The 19,246-nt window shown below is 53.0% G+C and overlaps 1 protein-coding gene across 4 annotated transcripts; it reads left to right on the top strand.

Moving 5' to 3' along the window:
* Nucleotides 1-492: 492 nt before the first annotated feature.
* INPP5K (inositol polyphosphate-5-phosphatase K) lies at nt 493-17,707 on the top strand. 4 transcript variants are annotated; one of them, XM_036340962.1, is made up of 12 exons: nt 493-736; nt 2,668-2,775; nt 3,106-3,214; nt 7,400-7,516; nt 7,860-8,035; nt 8,576-8,687; nt 9,423-9,532; nt 14,537-14,723; nt 15,553-15,690; nt 15,934-16,017; nt 16,153-16,257; nt 16,448-17,707. In XM_036340962.1, the coding sequence occupies exons 1-12, from the start codon at nt 681-683 to the stop codon at nt 16,505-16,507; spliced, it is 1,362 nt and encodes a 453-aa protein (XP_036196855.1). In that variant the 5' UTR covers nt 493-680; the 3' UTR covers nt 16,508-17,707. The 4 variants fall into 4 exon arrangements, with proteins under 4 accessions (XP_036196855.1, XP_036196856.1, XP_036196859.1 ...); XM_036340963.1 differs by lacking the exon at nt 7,400-7,516; XM_036340965.1 differs by lacking the exon at nt 493-736 and having other exon boundaries at nt 3,113-3,214.
* The last annotated feature ends 1,539 nt before the right edge of the window (nt 17,708-19,246 follow it).

Genomic DNA, 19,246 nt, shown 5'->3' with positions numbered 1-19,246 from the left:
CCAAGAACCCCCATGCCCACTGTGTAATAGGTAATCTAATGGGTCTGAAGCGCGAAAAACGAAGAATTTAAACGGCGTGGAGAACTAAGAAGGGAGGAGCCCAAAGACCACCGAAAAAGATCGCGGGGGGGGCGGGGTTGGGTTACCGGCAGGACAGCAGAGACAGCGCGCTTCGGGCCTCTGGGCGTCGGAAACGGGGGCGGGGCGGGGGGGCCGCGCGGAAGCCACCGACCTCAGACTCGGTGCTAGTGAAAGCGGCTGGGCCCGAGACGCTCAGGCGGGCGTGGCGACGGCCTCGCGCGGGGCACTCTGGGAGCCGTAGGATCCTGGGGGCGAGTGGCGGCGGCGGTGACGTCCGGGAAGCCACGCCCCGCACGCCGGGCGGGCAGTGTGACGTCGGGTTCTGACGACACTAAGACACGCCCCTCGCGTCCCGGGTCCCTAAGCTCCCGTCCTCTCAGCCTTTCACCTTAGCGCGCCTGTGGGGAGCGCCGCCTCTTCCCCGGCCGCACCACCCAGAGTCCGAGCGCTCAAGCCCCGCCCCTTACGGGAGCCGAGGCGGAGGTCCCGAATCCGGAAGAAAACAATCCGGCGAGCCCGCGCCGGCCCGGACCTGCGGCCCGAGGATCGCTGATCGGCCCAGGACCCGCTGGGGCGAGCCGGCCGGGTCTCCGCGGGGGATGATGGAGACTGTGAGCCCACTGAAGCCAGCCGAACCGAGAGACAAGAAGCTCAGGTGAGGAAGGCCTGCTCCGAGCTGGATCACTGCCTCCGACCCAATTGGGGCTGCGGATCTGGGGCAGAACCAGTCTGGGAGAAACGGGACCGGGCCTACAGGGCTGCTTCTAACTCGGAGTTGCTCCCAAACTACCCCAGTGTCCAGCGGGCTATGTTAAGTCCGAGCCCCACGCCCCTTCCAAACGCAAGCCGCCGAGCTGTTTGCCCAGTTAACTCCTGGAGAAGGCAGGGTGGGCTGTTGGAAGTTAGAGACATAACAAGGCACTCTCCTCAGTTCTAGAGTAGAAACTGTTCTTACTTTTAATCGGCACTTACATCATGGGGCAGCCTGATCCCGTTGTGACCTCCTAAAATCCGAAAACAAATGCGTGCAGTTAAGATCCTGTAGCCTGGTCCCATGCTTGCTCTTGAACGAGGAACAACGCTGATCGCCAACTTACTTAGTGCAGATCACGATGCGAGGATTTGCTGCTAATCATCGACTTGAGAATTTGGGCAAGAAATCCCGACTTTTGCTCCCCATTCACTTAGAGCAGGTCCCTGGGAAAACAAGGAGCCTTGGAATAAAAGGGCTGCCGTTCTGAATCCTCCGTTGGACAGCAGGGGGAGATAGATCGCAAACAAACGAACGAAGCACACTCTCTAGTCACTGGGAAGGGGTTTTTTGTGTTGTTTTGCTGATGGTTCAAGGGAAGGGGCAGGAAGTTGTTTCAGCCGGCCAAGAATTTCTTCAAGTTGTGCTTTTTACAACATGAACCTCTAAGAACAGGGCCTGGTGCAGGAGAGACGTTTTGGGAATCCTACCCCTTTGTAACGCTCTCGCATTCTAGACCAGCTGCTGCAGGTCCTCTTCAGATGTCCCTAGGACTCCCCTGAGGCTGGTGGCTGTCCTTGCTCTCCACAGGGTCTGTAGCCGCTGCCCGCTCTGGACGCAGCACACCCTGGGGCCTCCTCGGAGTACTGCTGTAACTATTCCGTGGATACCTTCAAGTCTCCTTCCCCTGAGACCTGCTGTTCTGTTGTTTCCCTAGGGCCTAGGCTCATACGAAGCTGAGATGGAAAATATTATCCAACTGATTACTTTCCCCAAAAGACGATAGACTTTTGAGATGCTGAGAAAGCTGTTATTTCAAATCTCCTTAGGCTTTTTTTTTTATTTCAGAGAGTAAAGGAGAGGGAACGAGAGATAGAAACATCAATGATGAGAGAGAATCATTGATTGGCTGCCTCCTGCATGTCCCCCACTGGGGATCGGGCCCCCAAACCCCATATGTGCCTTGACTGGAATCGAACCGGGTACCCTTCAGTCCGCAGGCCGACACTCTATCCACTGAGCCAAACAAGCTAGGGCTCCTTAGGCTTTCTGAAGTGCTGGCAGAAGTGGTTTTGCTCCAGGGATCACAACCATAGGGAGGATTGAGGAAGGGAACATGGTGTTATCTCTGTTATTTTTTAAGTCTCCTTTTCTTGTGCTGAGGTCTCTCATAAGGTGAAAACTGAACCTCCAGAATCTTTCTGGTGGTCTTGGGAGCTGGATTAAAGACTGGGGAGTGGATGGAAAGTTGCTGAACGAGCGCCATAGATGATTGCTGCAGAGTTAATAGCTGGTGAAATTAATAAATTCCCAACTATCTACCCCTTCAGCTCTCCTAGTGTCAGCAGCACCAGTGCTGCCAGATGTGGGCAGCTGTGGGCCTGCATGGAGGAGCCAATCCAGGGTGGGAATTTCCTGCTTCAGGGAACAACAGTGAAGATGGAGGGCTTGTATTTCAGCGCCTCGATCCCCACCGCCAGATGCAGAAAGTCATGTTTCTCATCATGGTTGTAGTGGGCTGTGGTGCGTCCATGAGCAGGCCTACACGCCCTTCTGTGACCTGGACATGTGCTGTCCTCCTTCCTCCGTGACGTCACCTTTCATCCCTCCCACAGCATATATGTCGTGACGTGGAATGTGGCCTCTGCCGCACCCCCTCTAGACCTTGATCATCTCCTTCAGCTGGACAAGCAGGACCCGAATCTGGACATGTATGTCATTGGGTAGGTGTCTGCAGGGCCCCTTCACCTGTCCCTCTAGCTGAGGTCAGGTAAGCCTGGCCAGTCCCGTTGTCTCCCTGGGGACCTGCTGTAATCTGTCCTCCCCCTCCCTGGAGTCTGAAGGTTAGGAGCTTTCAGCCTGCATCAGGGCCAGTCAGAGTCTCTTGTCCTGGGTCAGCAATGGCAAGGGGTTGGCAGTCAAGAGCCAGGGGAGGGAGAGAGCACAGTCATGAGAACCCAACGCTTGAAAGTCCGCTGAGGGCAGCATTAATTGTCTGTGGTAGAGGCAGGACCCTCCAGGCCAGGAGAGAGCCTCTGACCTGGGGTGGGCAGTTTGCAGGAAATGAGCTGTGGGATCATGAGCCTCCTTTCTGACACTGCCTTTGAAGACCCATGGAGCAGTTTCTTCATGGATGTGCTTTCCCCTCTCAGCTTCGTCAAGGTAATTTTCAAGTTCATGGGCACTTGGGAAATGTGTCTTACCTCTTGTCACTAACCCCCAGTCCTTTCATCTCCCACTCAGGCTTTCATGTTGTTTCCCATTTAGTTAAAGGCCTAAGCCTCAGTTACACCAGTTCCCTGGGGTTCCTGCCTGTAGGAGCTGGAGCTGAGCTGGGACCCCAGGGGTTAGTTTATACCTTGATGTTTTTCAGTTGGGAGAATTCCTTGGGGAGGTGCAGTAGGGCTTATGAACACCTCAGTGACTGCCCCATCCCTAGCCAATCTCTCCTCAGATGGCCTACTTTCAATCTCTGAGTATAATAACAATTGCTACCATCTATCAGATTCTTAGTTGATGATAGACATTATAAATAAGCTCTTTATTACATTACTTCTAAATTTTAACTCTTGAAATACAGGTATTTTACAGATTACATCGAGATTCGGAAGTCATACAGGCTCTCCGGAGTTTGAATCCAGGGTTGTTGTTTTCTTTAATATATTTTTATTGATTTCAGAGAGGAAGGGATTCTTTTGTTGTTGTTGTTAATCTTCACCTAAGGATATTTTTCCCCCCTTTGATTTTTTAGAGAGAATGGAAGGGAGGGGGAGAGAGAAACATCGATATGAGATACATTGTTTGGTTGCCTTCGCACATGTCCTGAACCAGGGCCAGGGATCAAGCCTGCAACCGAGGTGCATGCTCTTGACCAAAATCAAACCTGAGACCCTTCAGTCCGAAGACCGACATTCTAACCACTGAGAAAAACCAGCTAGGGCTCTTTTTTTTTTTAATCCTCACCCAGTGAAATGGGGTTTTGTGTGTGTATGTGTGTGTGGGTGTTTTAATTATCAATTTTTTGGTGTGGTTTTTTTTGTGTTTTTTTTTAGAGGAAGTGTGAGAGAGAAAAACATAGATGTGAGAGAGAAACATCAAGCAGTTGCCTCCCATACGCACCCCGGCTGGGAATCAAACCCAAAACCTAGGTATGTGCCCTGGCCAGGAATTGAACCTGCAATCGACAACGCTATGATCAGCTGAGCCACCTGGCCAGGGCATCACCCATATTCTTAACTATATTGCTATACTGGTTGGGCTCCAAGGCTGACAGGTGTCCTGTCTATGGCTAAACTGTTGGTATAGAGAGTATCCTCTGACTCTTGGAATCATGCACCTCAAATTCTCAGGAGCCCAGAGGTTAGGAAAGGGGAGATAGGTGTGGAGGAAAGGGGTTGTCAGTCTGAAGGGCCAGTATCTTTTTGAGGAATCTTAGACCATAGGAGACTCCACAGGAAGGCTCTTCTAGATTGCTGATCATCCTTTCTGCCTTGCATCGATCGCTGAGGGATGAAACACACTCCTATTCAAAGCCCCTCATGCAGTGCTTCATGAAAATACAGGATTGCCCTATTCCCTTCGCTGGGTGACTGGATTTCTTTAGAATTAATTCTGTTACCCTCATTTGCTTAAGGGTGCTGAAGCAAGAGCTGCGACTCCTCCCAAGGAGGGCAGAGCCCAAGGAGGAACTACTGCATGATTTGGTCCTGTGACTGAGGCTAGAAAACACCAGCCCCGAGCCTGTGGCTCCCTCCAGGTTAAACTCAGGCCACTTCCTGCAGACATGGAGCTGCATCCTCTCAGAGGGCAGAACTCTCACCACCCACTCTCTTCCCAAGACGAGGCCTCCTGCACCTCAGCGAACTGGCAAGGGATTGGTAGAATGGATTTGAGCCAAGGAAATTAGCTCAGCTTGTGGCAGGGATACAACCCATCCCACCCCTGCCACCTCCCAAGGTTGGGAGGCCGGCCTGGGGGCCTGGCACCCAAATCAGAGGACCCTCCTACCCCCAGCCAAGAATTGAGGTGAAGGGGTGAGCCCCGCTTGCAGCCTGTTCCTTGGACAGGAGTAGGTTGAGAAGCCTGGGGCTGCCCCCTTTGCTGGCTGCAGGACTCCCAGTCACCTCCTTTCTAGGCCCTTCCTTAGCCCTGCCCACTTCATTTCCTCCAATTGGAACTTCCCCTGCAAATCTGCCTTTCCTCACAGCCCCACCCTTTCTCGCCGTCTGAGGCTTTCCTGCCCCACCCCCGCCCCACCCCTCCACTTCCCTGCTCCTTCACCAACTGGACTGGTGCCCAAATCAGCTCCGAGTGAGGATTAAACTTGAAACTCTCCCTGAATCTTTATTCCTTCCCTTGGGAGTCAGCCCCTCATAGCCCTTCCCCTACTTTCATTACCACGTGAAGAGTAGAAACCAAGACTGGGGACGGAGGGAAGAGCTGTGGTCACAGTTGTAGCAACCAGGGCTCAACCCTAGGTTCTCACGCCTCCTTCACTCGGTCCGGGGTTTGGGGTTCCCCCTGCTTTGACTCCTTCACTGTGCCAGAGCTCCTGGCCTGCGGGATCAAGTTTCATAATTCCTGGAAGGCCCCAGTACACACTCCCCACCCGGGGATTTCCTCCTTGGCCTCTGCACCTCAGACTCCGGAAACAGCTACTTGAGTGGTGGATGTAGACAGCCTGAAGCTGAGATAGCGGGTCACTAGCTAAGGCCCATTCTCATGCCCAGCCCACCTCTTGCCACAGGCAGCAAGCGTTTTCGCAGTCCTGGTTCTTTGATGTTGTTATCCAGGCGGTCCTGCTGGTTACATAGTCTCCTTGAGCCTGGGTCATTCATCTGAAAAATGGACAGTGGACCCTTGTAGAGTTGGATAGGAAGCGTCAGTAGCTCCTCTTCCCAACCTGCGAACGCGTCTTTTGTACTCACTGTCATCCCCTCGACGTTGCTTTTGTGAATATCCAACTGCCCGCCATCTGTGTTAATTTTTTTCACTGAGCTATAACGTATGCAGAAAGTAAGTGTACGGTTTCATGGATTTTTATCTGTGTATACATCCATGTTACAACATTTCCAGCACCCTGGAAGGCTCTCTCATGTTCCTTCCCTGCATTTGCTTTTTTTTTTTTAAATTGATTTCAGAGAGGAAGGGAGAGGGAGAGAGAGATTGAAACATCAATGATGAGAGAGAATCAATCATTTATCAGTTGTCTCTTGCACTTCCACTGCTGGGGATCGAGCCCAAAACCCACGCATGTGCCCCTGACTGGATTCGAACCTCTGAGACCCTTCAGTCCACAGGCTGACGCTCTATCCACTGAGCCAAACCGGCTTGGGCTGTATTTACTTTTTTTTTTTTTTTTTAATATTTTTCTTGATTTTTTACAGAGAGGAAGGGAGAGGGATAGAGAGTTAGAAACATCGATGTTTCTGCCTCCTGCACACCTCCCACTGGGGATGTGCCCGCAACCAAGGTACATGCCCTTGACCGGAATCGAACCTGGGACCTTTCAGGCCGCAGACTGACGTTCTATCCACCGAGCCAAACTGGTCTTGGCAGGCTGTATTTACTTTTAAGAATCCTTAAATCAAGCCCTAACCGGTTTGGCTCAGTGGATAGAGTGTCGGCCTGCAGACTGAAGGGTCCCGGGTTCAATTCTGGTCAAGGGCATGTACCTTGGTTGCGGGCACATCCGCAGTAGGCAGTGTGCAGGAGGCAGCTGATCAATGTTTCTCTCTCATCGATGTTGCTCTCTATCCCTCTCCCTTCCTCTCTGTAAAAACTCAAGAAAACATATAAATAAAAATTAAAAAAGAATCCTTAAACCAAAACATAATCGCTGCCAGTTCATTCTTCCAGTATCTGTGATAGATTCCTGCTCTTTCAGTGAGAGAATAGGCTGAGAGACTTGTCCAGTACCAAATACTAAGAACCTGAGCCAGGATTTGAAAGTCAGCCCCCTTAGCCACTACCCTGCATAGCTGCATTCCTCTTTGAGGCCCTGGCCCACAGGGGTGGTGGCCCAAGAGTACCCAGAGGACCTCAGGAGGGCATCGGTGAGAGGAGCGCCGAGGCATGCCTGGGGCTGGGACAAGAGTCGCTGCCCACCTGAGGGCATGGTGCCTTGACAGCCTTGCCTCCTCTGTCCTCAACCTCCAGGTCCAGGAACAGAAACAAGCTTGCTCAGCTCCCACAGTGCATCATTTGGCAGCTAAAGGGAGTGAAACTCGGAGACTTGAACTGAGATACCATAGCCCTGGGGGAGGGCGTCTGTGTAGCACCGCGCCTGGCAGGGACACGCGTGTCCTGTGCAGGGAAATGAATGGCCATTACCTCCCTGTCCTGCAGGTCTCCTCTGTCCGCATGCAGGGGCTCCTCTTACTGGTCTTTGCCAAGTGCCAGCATTTGCCCTTTATCCAGATCCTCTCTGCTAAGTCCACGCCCACTGGCTTCTTCGGGTACTGGGTAAGGATGGAGTCTTATCTGGGCCATGAACTGGGAGGCCTCCTGGCCTGGGAAAGGCTGGGGCCTTAGAGCTGGACAAATGGGAAAAGGGGTAAAATGAACCTTGGCATTCTGCCCAGTATAGTGCCCTGCATACCCACGCTCCTGCCTCCGGGGTCTTGGTATCCTGAGACCTCAGGCCGGGTGAGCGGGGCTCTGGATGGAGAGCTCGCCCTGGGAAGCTGGATGTCTGGCCCTAGGAAAGCCTGTGGAGGAGTGACCATCTCCCCTTCGGTCTATGATGGGAAAGAGGCATTTCCTACGCAGAGCAGCTCCCAACCCTTCTACCCACCTGTCCTACCAGGGGAACAAAGGGGGCGTCAACATCTGCCTGAAGCTTTATGGCTATTATGTCAGCATCATCAACTGCCACCTACCCCCGCACCTGGCCAACAATGACCAGCGGCTGGAGCATTTTGACTGGATCCTGGAGATGCAGAATTTTGAGGGACCTGATATCCCCAACATCCTGGACCATGAGTGAGCATGCAGTTGCAAACTGCCGCCCCGCCCTGTCTCCCACACAGCCCAGGCCAGCGTCCTCTGCCACATCGCTGCTGCCAGCCAGAGGCAATGTGTGCTCTTCTCCCAGCCTCGCCCCTGACACCCATCTGCTCTCTTACCCAGCTTTGCCTGCCTGAGGTCTGAGGCCCCTTCCCCTTCCCTGGCCCTTCTGTCTTGCCTGGAAGCCCTGGACACTTCCGAACACCCCTGGTCAAGAACTGTGGTTCCTGGGGTGGTCCAATGGGCTGCTTCTCAGGCTTGCCCGGTGGCCGGTTGCGGGAGGGGCAGATCCTGCTTGTATTTGCCACTTGCCCTGGGGGCTGGTCTCCTCACCTTAAAAGATGGGGTAGGAGCCATGAGCACAGTCCTGTTGGGCCTATGCCCTGGTCTTCACCTAGTGCTCGCCCAGCATCTGACTTCTCGCCTGCAGCCCCTGGAGGGAGCAAGCCTGAGCCATCTGTTGCTCCTCCCTTCTCTGTCCTCATCACAAACCTCAGCTGCCTTTTCTTTCTGAAGCCTCATTGTCTGGTTCGGAGACATGAACTTTCGGATCGAGGACTTTGGGCTGCACTTTGTTCGGGAAGCCGTGAAAAGTCAGTGCTACAGTGAGCTGTGGGAGAAGGATCAGGTATCAAGGGGGTCCAGAGGGTTGATCTGAGCCCAGGGTGGAGGTCCAACATGAAATGTGGGGAGCATTGCTCAGGTTCCCTCGTGCTTTTCTCTTTTCCCAGCCCCCTGAAATCCCCGTGCCCAGGCAGGGAGGAGTCTAACAGGGCTTCACACTGCGGGTAGGGCAGTCCTGTCAGGGCCTGGTCTCCTTTTGAAGGAACCAGGATATAGCTAAGGGGTGTGCTTTATCACAGGAAGAAAGAAGGCCTTTGGCCTGTTGAGCACCAACCTTCTTGCATCCCTGTCGTCATTCCCATCCCCGGGCTTGCTTGCCTCCTAGAGGATGAGATACTGTCCATTTGGGGACCCGGCTACCCCAGCCTCTGCTCTGATATATGCTAGTGGCTCCCAGAGAGATGGAATCTAAAGCTTGGTCCCTCTAGTCCAGCAGTTGCCAACCTTTCAAACCTCACGGACCACCAGTGGTCTGCGGACCACCTGTTGGCGACCGCTGCTCTAGTCCAAGGACTGGGAAATGGCAGGCAGCTGCCTCCCCTGGGACTGCGGGGTAATGTGTGCAAAGGATTCAGCTGTCTGGAGGTGTGGGTGGATGCGCAGGCGGCCACTGGGGCTGTGGGGAAGCAAAGTGGCATGGCTTGACTCTTACCTCACCTTATGGCTGATCCCTTCAGTGGAGTGTGGTGCTGGCCGTGGGGTCAGGACCACTGGGAAATGGGACTGCCTTTCTCTGCAGCTCAGCATTGCCAAGAGATGCGACACACTGCTCCGGGAGTTCCAGGAGGGCCCCCTGCTCTTCCCGCCCACCTACAAGTTTGATAAGAACTCCAACAACTATGACACCAGGTGAGGGGGCTCCGGCAGTAGAGGATCAGCCTACCTTGGTTCTAGAATTAGCCCGTGAGGAGGAAATGGGGAGCCTGGGAAGTCAGACTCTGCTGGCCCTAGTGACACTGGGAGTGCCTCAGAGTAGAAATGTTAGGGAAGCAGGGTTAGATCCAGCCGTCACCTCTCGAATGGTGCCTCTCACCCGCTGTGAGGCATTGGCTGTGGGAGCTGTCCCAGATTGTCCTCGGAGAAAGCAGGCGGGGGAGCCAGTGCTGTCCAGGACGGGTGGTTAGCAGGGCAGGTGGGGCCAGAGAAGAAGAGGAGGCAGCTGGTTCCTGACTTACGAGCGAGCGGCTGCTTTTCAGTATTCTGGGAACCCCTGCCCTGACTCCCCAGGGCTTTCTGGTCCTCCCCAGAGGGGGGCTTGGCTCAGCCAGTTACTGGTATTAAGCACCCCTGCCCTAGCTGTGGGTGGTCAGTCAGGTACTATTAGGAAGGAGAAGTAGTAGTCATCAGTGGAGAATTTTATGGGGGGGAATATAGAGACAGCGCTTCTAGTAGTTAGAAGCACAGCTCTGCATCAGCTGCATGACCTTGGCCAAGGTATCTAAGGCTCGATTTTGTCATCTATAAAGTGGGGGTGGTAACAGTGCCCACCTTGGTTGAGGATTGAATGAGACCTTGCGTATGTATAGCCTAGTGCCTGGCACCCATGAAGCACTGTAATAACTGCTGTCATTATTTTTAGATTCATGTATTTGGATGATAGTTGTTTTTTAAAATCTTCATAGTTTTTTTATTTTGTTTTGTTTTATGTTTTTATTGATTTCAGAGAGGAAGAGAGAGAGAGAAACATCAGTGATGAGAGAGAATCATTGATGGGCTGCCTCTTGCACGCTCCACACTTGGGATTGAGCCTGCAACCCAGGCATGTGCCCTTGACCGGAATCGAACCTGGGACCCTTCAGTCCAGAGGCCAACGCTCTATCCACTGAGCCAAACTGGCCAGGGCAAAAATCTTTCTATTTTTTTACCAATTTTTATTTATTGATTTGAGAGAGAAAGGGAGAGAAGCATCAATTTGCTGTTCTGATCATGTATGCATTCATTGGTTGCTTCTTGTCTGTGCCCTGACCAGAGATCAAACCACAACCTTGGTGTATTGGGACTACTGTCTAACCAGCTGAACTACCCGATCATTTTACTGGAAACCTTTCTAAGACGCTGAGAAGGGGCCAGGTCACCACCAAAACCTTAGGCTTAGGGAAAGGGGCAAACGCAGTTCTAGCAAGAGGTCCCTGTCCAACTTAGGGCAGGGAAGGAAAAAGAAGAACCCCTTACATGTTCCAAGGTTTGTGTTTCACTTGGAACAGCTTCTTCATTTATCTCTCCTATCAGGACTGTTTTTTGAGGGAGATAGGAGATCCTCCAGAGCATCCCAGGCCTCTGGGATTTAGGGGTGAATAGGGATCTCCACATCCAGGCCAGGGCGAGAGGTAGAACTGCTGGCCCAGAGCTAGCAGTGGCACGGCAGAGCCAGTGTCCCCGCCAAGAAATGGGCAGCGGGGGAGCCATATCAGGAGTGTGGAGCAAGACGGAATGGGTCATGGCCTGGGCAGTGCACACAAGAAGAGGGCATGGACACGAACAGGGTTGAGCTAAGGCAGTCAAGCCAGAAAGGAGGTAAGAGGGCAGTCTCAGCTGGCCCAGGTCACAGCTTAGGGAGACTGCCAGTCTCCCCACCATCCATTGGAAAAGAGAGCCCTGGGAATTCTGAGGCCTTGGTGGGGCAGGCTGGGGCCTTGGGTGCTGGGACGCTCCACCAGTTGACTCTAAACCTCCCTGGCCATCAGGAAGAGAGCTGCCAACAGGCCAGGTAGCCAGGTGTCCCTTCGCCCCCACCCCCAGGTATGGTAGGGAAACCACCCGGAGACTGAACGGAACTTATTGCAAACAGCTGGGTCTGGGCTGCAGTTGGCAGGGACTGAGATTGGGTAGAGAGACTCGGAGAACTTAAAGGACTTCCCCAGCTGGCTTAGCCCATGATGGCGGAGCTGGGGCTGAGACCGGATTCTCGGTTCTCGGCTCACAGTGCTTACCTTTAGCCCACAGTACCTCTGAATTCACAGCTAGTTTTGCCAACAGCAGCAGAAAGTAGGACAGGATGGGAACAGCAAAGCCTTGCTGAGGAGGAGGAGATACTTATTTCCACAGCAAAGATACAATACACATTGTGCTTGACATTATCGAGCACCTTTGATTGCAAAGGGCTTCGCCTGCATCACTTAATTCCTACCGTATCCTCATTAGGTAAACTGTTGTTACTGACTTCTTACAAATAAGGAAACTAAGTCTTGGAATACCTAAGTAGGATAGTAGTAACAGTAAGTGATTGAGCAAGAGTTTGAACTTGAATCTGTGTGACTCCAGGAAAGGGTGGGAGGACATTATAGGAGTTCCCCTGTGGCCAGGGCCTGAGCCCCATTAAGGAGCAGAAACATTCCTATCTAATCAGACCGGTGTTCATCCTGAGAACCAGTTCAGACGACATCTCTACTAGGAAGCCTTCCCTGACCACTCCCCGTCTCCCTGAGAGTTCTCTCCTGCCCTAACGCTGCCGAAAGCCTTATGCTTTCCATGCTGCTTTTAAGGCAGTCAAGGTGTGCCTTTCTGACTGTACTGTGAATGCTCAGAGTGCAAAGATAGGATCTGACTTATGACCCTTCCTGGGATGTAGCATGGTGCCTGGCATATGTTTAAATTGGGGGTCTGAAAAGATGAAATGGGAAGACACAGTGTTTAAGGAGCAGCCAGTCTAGTAGAGGGACCCTCCCATAGCAAGAGACCCAAAAAAACACTGTCAAGTCCACGTGTTGGCAGAGTGAAGTTCCCCAAACTCTATATGGAAGTGTGGAAGGAGGTGGAAGCTGTGGCGAGGGAGGATCCATCCGAGTTGTCAAGAAGGCAGCAGAGTTTGGCAGGAAGAAGGATAGGCATTCCGGTCGGTCAGCAGCACTGACGAGAGGCCTTGAGTGGAGCCTGACCCAGCTGTGCGAAGTAACGGAGAGGGTTGTGTGCTGGGCATGGGAGAGCTTTACTCAGCCATGGTAGTGTCCTGGAGCCAAGATGTAATGAGAACCGAGGTCAGCTCCATTACAGGGCGGGTGAAAGGGCTGAGGGCGGGAAATCCTGTTCAAGTCCGGGATTGCAGGAGGCTTGTGTTACATGAACCCAGTCAGCTCTCCACTCGGCAATGAGCAGAGGGAATTATGATCAGTCTAGTTAAGACTTGTGTCCAGAGTTCAGTGAGACACTCAGAAGTCATCTAATTGATTTCAGAGCGGAAGGGAGAGGGAGGGAGAGAGAGATTGAAACCTCAATGATGAGAATCATTGATCAGCTGCCTTCTGCATGCCCCCCACCGGGGACTGAGCCCACGACTAGGGCATGTGCCCTGACTGGGAATTGAACTGTGACCTCCTAGTTCATAGGTCAACACTCAACCTCTGAACCACACCGGCTGGGCAATTGGCTCAGTTTTATAGGTTCTTAAACAAAGAGAATCTTGCAGATCTACTTGTTTTAGTATTTTGAAAGTCAAGACATGCTAATCTCCAGAAACAGTTCTTCTATTCAGTCATAACCATTCAGCCAGAAAGCATGAGTGAAGCCGTCCAGGTAATGCACGCTGTAGCACACGCTGGAAGGCAGTTCTGGCAGCTGTGACTGGCCTCAGCGGGGCTGGAGCAGACGGGAGTGCTGTGGAAGGAGTGCAGACTTCAGACAGCAGACCTGGCAAGCATCCGGCCTCCACCTGGACAGGGTGACCTTCCTGAACTTCAGAGTCCTGTGAGGGAGAAAAGTGTGCTCTGTAACATTCTTCCAGTGTAGGAAGGACTAGAACAGCCTTCGAGACACCTGTCACAGTGCCTAATGCACAGAAGGACCCCATGCTTAGCTCTACTATTATTAGAAATGGGGGAATAGATGCAGTATTTGATTAGTACACATTTATTTTGCCTATTTGTTTCTTGTCATTTGTTTGTCAAACAAGCTCCTCAAGGACCTTGTCATTCTCATTTCTCGGATCCCAGTTGGCCTGGCACATGATGAGGGCTCAGTAAATCTGGTTGAAAGAATGAGTCCTACAGGTGGCCAGGGATGAGCCTGGACCAGAGCCTGGAAAAGGAGGAAAGGGAGACGGGCCAAGAGGAACCGAGGGGGAAGGAGAGACAGGCTGTGGTCAGTCCTTGGGAGGATTCTGACGTGACAGCAAGTCTGGGCTCTTAACTCTGAGGGAAGTTGGGGAGGGGGAATGCTTTGAAAGGGATAGTGGTGCATTCCTGTGGTTTATTACCAAGTGTTAAGCATTGTTGGGCACGGAATGTCCAAGACTCGGTGTCTGTAGTCTCTGGGATGGAAATAGCACATTCCCGTGTCCTCGGAATACTCCTCAGAAGAGTGAAGAGTTGAAACAGCCCAAGGAGGCCCAAGCAGGTGTGCAGTCGCCACTTCCTGACCACTCCCTTGACTCACCTTAATTTATTTAATCTTCACAAAGATTCTTTGAAGTAAGTGCTATTATCAACCCATCTTAGAGTCGAAGAAATCAAGGCTTAGAGTGATGAGGTCACTTGCCCAAGGGCACATAGCCTTTTTACCTTTTAACACTAGATCACTGGTTTATTATAAAAGGATGTCATTCCAGAACAGGCAAGTGAAGGAGATACTCGGGGCAAGGTCTGGGGAAAGGGCCAGGACTTTCCATGCCTTCTCCAGGCCACCACTCTCCCCCGTCTCCACGTGTTCACCAGCCTGGAACCTTAACAGGGCAGAACCTCCCCCAGCTGCTCTCTGATCCTAGAGTCGGATGGGGGTCACCATCGAGACACTGCTCTGCATCTATTGCTAGAAAACTGTGTTGCTGTTGAAGTTTAAGTAAAACTTGAAATGTTTACTTAAAATAGTAATTGAATAAAGGAGAAGACGAAAATAGCATTTCTTCTCTCCCCCCACCCCCAGTGAGAAAAAACGCAAGCCTGCGTGGACTGACCGTATCCTGTGGAGGTTGAAGCGGCAGCCCCACACTGACTCCTGTACCCCAAGGCGGCCGGCCCCCCACCTCTCCCTGTCTCTGAGGAGCTACACCAGCCACATGATGTACACCATCAGTGACCATAAACCTGTCACCGGCACCTTTGACTTGGAGGTGAACTGGCAGCAGAGCAGCCGTGCTGGGCCACATCCCCAAACCCTCCAGCCCTGGGTTTTAATGTCAGCAGATCCCCCGGGGGAGACCTGTAGGGAGACATGATTGCCTTTCCTCCCAGGTCAGGTATCCCTGCGCTTAGGAGCTGTTGATGGCTCTGCCTGTCACAAACGGCTCAAACCCTGTGTGAATAGGTTTCCATTTCCTCTTGGTCCTGTCCCTCGGGGCTGAGTTCCATTATGCTTATTACCTACTATGTGAAGTTGGACTTCCTTTTTGTCTGAACCTATCTGGATCAGGTTGCAAAGGAAGCTCCCTCCATCCTTGTATTTTGCCATCTAATGACCAAGTCAGTGTTAACCTTTGAGCTGCTGACTGCCCTCACCTTTTCATACTGGTTTGTCTGCCTTTACACCGTTTGTTCTTTCTACACACCCACAGCTGTTCCTACCACAGGCACCCTTCCCCTGAAAAACTGAATTTGGGTCTTTGGGCAGGAACCCCGAAGGTCTGAGAACAGCTACCTGGCTCCTTAAACCTGTTAGCAATTTCCCCCACCCACCCCTCAGCACTGGACTCTCTGCTTGGTTACCCACCTGACCCTCAGCTCTGTCCCTCCTGCCAGGACCAGTGACCCCTGACAAGCCTTTGGTCCTTTCTCTTTCCAGCTGACCAGCCATGGTCTGCTACTTTCTCTAGCATTCTGTGCCCACCACCCCAGTGCCCCTCCTCTGACCCTTACGCGTTGGAAGGGTGCAATAAGGACATTTATCTCAGAGAAGGGAATGATGCTATGGATTTTCAACCCCTTTCCTATCCCTGTGTGCAGCTGAAGCCATTGGTGTCTGTCCCACTGATCTCCCTGATGCCAGAGGGCCTGTGGACCATGGAGAATGCTATGCTTATCAACTACTCTTTGACCCCAGACTTCCCCAGCAGCCCCTGGGACTGGATTGGACTGTACAAGGTGATGTGGTGGGCAAGGCCGGGAAGCCATCAACCTCCCCCACCCCACCCCCACTCTGGTTTATCCATCCTGAGGGCCAGTGGGAGCTGGACACAGACTAAAGAGCTCATCTAGGGGCTGGCAGTGAGGGGAGGGTATACAGTATGACAGCCAAACCCAGGAATGAGACCACCCTCTCCTTAGGATTTGCTGTAGGTCCTGTGTCCTCCCAGACTCCTGACCGCCCAATCCCCCCTCCCACAGGTGGGGCTTCGTCACATTAATGACTACGTGTCCTATGTCTGGGTCAGGGACAACCAGGTTTCCTTCAACGACGGGTTGAACCAGGTACCTGCCCCCTTCCTAAGATAGCTATTCCACATCTCAGCAGGTGGGCTTGGCTGCTGGATAACTAGTTGCTGAGAGCTGGGTGGGACTCAGGGCCCTGGAACTGACCCCATTCCTGTCCACCCTCCCCTCCAGGTTTATATCAACATCAGTGATATCCCGGAGACTGAAGATCAGTTTCTCCTCTGTTACTATAGCAACAGTCTACGTTCCGTGGTGGGAATAAGCAATCCGTTCAAGGTAACGTGGTGGGGTAAGGGGAAAGGGACACAGAGGACTTGAGCTTGAGCCCCTCCTCCATTCCCTGAGGCCACAGGCCTAGGAGCCAACCGGTACCTGGAGCTGCAGCAGTTGGGGAATACCAGTGATGGAACAGCGGAGGAAAACCTGCTCTTTCCCCCTCTACTCACTGCCTGTCTCATCCCCACAGATCCAGCCTCAAGCCTTCTTGGAGGAGGACCCACTGGGTGAAGTCCAACCACAGATCTGAGCCTAGATGAGGGGAATCCAGGGCGGAGGCCAGAGCGGGCGGCCAGCTCTGCTCACCACTTCCAGGAGTGCTGGGGGCCCGGCCAGTCCCCTGAGGCCGCAGCAAGTATCCTTCCCCTCCCAGGGGAGTTCTGGCCACACTCCTTTGCTCTCTCCAGTCCAGATCTCTGGAATTGGCCACTCAAATACAGGTTTTTTGCTGAGATGATTGAAACCAGCTAATTTGTCAACAGTGAAGACCTACCTGGGGGCTGTCCACTGGATGTGGGAGTACCCTCCAGCTTACATCTCATTTCTTGCTTTTCCCCACACACACTTCCAGTCCTGCCCAAGCAGGCCTGCCAGGCACATGCCCCATCTGGCACAGGCCTGCATTCTTGTCACACCATCCTGGGCCTCAGGCTGCTGGGGGGGAGGGGGGATGCTCACATTTGTACAGGCTCCATAGACTGGTTGGTGCAAGAAGCACTGGGTTCCAGGAGTCTTGGCATCTCATTGCTTGTCTCCCTGAGGGACGGGAAGAAGGTCTGGGAGCCTTGCTTTGAACAGAAGCAGTATGACTGAGTGGGCAGGATGGAGGGGCCCCTTTATCCAGGCTCTTATGTGGGGGTTGTGGACAGGTTGGGTGTCCACCTGTACCCATGGAGTGTGACCCATAATGTTCCAGGACATGAGCAGAGAATTGGATCCAGGTTCACTTCTGCTAGTGGATCATGCCCCCAAACTGCCATCTTGTGAAGGGCTAGCAGGTTGTTCCACGGTGGTCTTTGTCCAGTCGAGCTCATCTGCCCCCACCCTTGCCTGAAGTCATTAACCAGAAACCTGCCCTCTCTCTAGACCACCTGGGACCTAGAGGTGGGGGTGGCCAGAGAGGAAGGCTGGAATAAGACGTTTTGGAGAATCTGGCCCTGTGCGTCTTCAGGGAGCATTCTCCAGTGCTGTGTGGACATGGCTATTCCTACTCCTACCACTTGCCTCCAGCCACTGGTGACTCAACGGCCCTCTCCCAGGAAAGGACACTCAGGGAGCCTGCTCTGTGACTGTCACATAAGCCCTGCAACCGGAAGCTGAGGATCACTCCAGCTGCTCTGCATTCCATACTCCACCCCAGGAGCCGTGTGTACCATCGGGAACTGGCCCCTAGCGGGCCTTGGTTCTCTGTGTCTGTTACATCGGGGGATAATTAGAAACGTGGCTTTTACACTTGTGTGTGACTCCTTCATGGTGGTGGGAAGGGGTACCTAGTGATGGGCCCTTGCAAGACTCCAGGATGAGGGTCCTATAGATCCAGACCAGCCTTTGTGTGTCTGAGAGTAACAGACGTTGCCGGGGGTGGGAATGGGATGAGGGTCTGGCACAGTGGCCCTCTGGGTCCTTGGCCCACTTGAGGCATGCTATTGGGCACTGCTAAACAGAATGGGTTTCTTAGAACTGATGACTCCAGAAAAGGTGCTTTCTCTGCTCTGACTGGCTCATCCCTCTTCACCTGCCGCTCTCAGACCTTAGTTTTGCTCCTTGGTCCTGAGTTAAGCTATCCAAAAATGTCGCCATCGCCCTAGCCAGTTTGGCTCAGTGGTTGGAGCGTTGGCCTGGGACTGAAGGGTCCCAGGTCAAGGACACATACCTTGGTTGCAGGTTCCATCCCTGGCCTCTGGCGTGTGGGAGGCAACCAATCGATGTCTCTCTCTCACATCTATGATTCTGTCTCTACCCATCCATTCCACTCTAAAAATCAATGGGAAAAATATCTTGCATGAGGCTTAACAAAAAAAGTCATCACCATCTTTTCTTTCTGCTCCCTACCCAGAAGTTTCCATGGTAACCTCTATCCCTGCCCCCAATACACACACACACACACACACACACACACACACACGAGAAGAACCCTGAACCCTTGCACTTGCCCACTTCATTCCTTCTCACACGCATCACCATCATGGGTGCTGTCACTACCCTTCATTTGTCAGACCACAGCTCAGAAGTGGGACGATAGGGGCAGCAGTGGTAGCGTGCAGGACCAGAGACACGGGTTAGACCAGTGTGAATCAAAGTTCTCTCTCTACCCATAGTCTCAATTGTCTGTAAAATACAAATAAGGCACCTATTCACAACTATGTTGTGAAAGAACAATTGTACACACACAAACACCCGAAGTAACACTCTACCTACCTCATGATTACTGAGGCCCTGGGGCTGCGTCTCCAGGCTACTGAATCCAGGGGTCCCCTGTCTCTCCTCTCTGTGGAGCAAGCTTGTCCTTGACATGCCCACCTCCCCCTGCCCCCTAAGTCTTCACTGCCCTTCCCTCTCACAGCTCCGCCTTCTGCCTTCTTATGGCAGAACCCTCCCAGCCGGGCAGGAGTGAGTCCAGCAGGGATTGAGAGGCGGGAGGGGAAGGGGGAGTGCTTTCCCTCCTCTTGGCCACAGCCAGGATATGGCCGCTCTGGGCCCAGCCCTGACCCACTGGGTGGAAACAGGAAATATGTGAGACTTGGTGTGCGCTGGGTCTCTGTGCCTGGCTCCGCCGCTGATAAGGGCCATTGTGTGGCTGCCGGGGATGAGCCTGCCCTGGATGGATGTGCTTCCTGGAGGAAGGAAGGAAGCTCTGCTGGTCTTTCCTGGGCGGGCGGGGCTGTGAGAGGGAAGGGCAGAGTGCCTGGGGGAAGGTGACTGCCCATTGCTGGACTTCACCCTCCCATGCCAGCCTTCCCGCTGAAAGGTCACTTTCCCCCATCCACTT

The sequence above is a fragment of the Myotis myotis genome, unplaced genomic scaffold, assembly GCF_014108235.1.
Source record: "Myotis myotis isolate mMyoMyo1 unplaced genomic scaffold, mMyoMyo1.p scaffold_m19_p_17, whole genome shotgun sequence".
NCBI lineage: Eukaryota > Metazoa > Chordata > Mammalia > Chiroptera > Vespertilionidae > Myotis > Myotis myotis.
The sequence above is the reverse complement of the archived record's forward strand: the minus strand, read 5'-3'. Positions and strand labels throughout refer to the sequence as shown.

What these genes read in the sequence shown, in the direction of transcription:
- INPP5K (XM_036340962.1), top strand. Translation starts at nt 681, where the DNA reads ATGATGGAGACTGTGAGCCCACTGAAGCCAGCCGAACCGAGAGACAAG. An exon ending in CCCCTCTCAGCTTCGTCAAG is followed by an intron (nt 3,215 to 7,399) that starts GTAATTTTCAAG and finishes CCTGTCCTGCAG; the next exon opens with GTCTCCTCTGTCCGCATGCA. An exon ending in TCAACGACGGGTTGAACCAG is followed by an intron (nt 16,018 to 16,152) that starts GTACCTGCCCCC and finishes CCTCCCCTCCAG; the next exon opens with GTTTATATCAACATCAGTGA.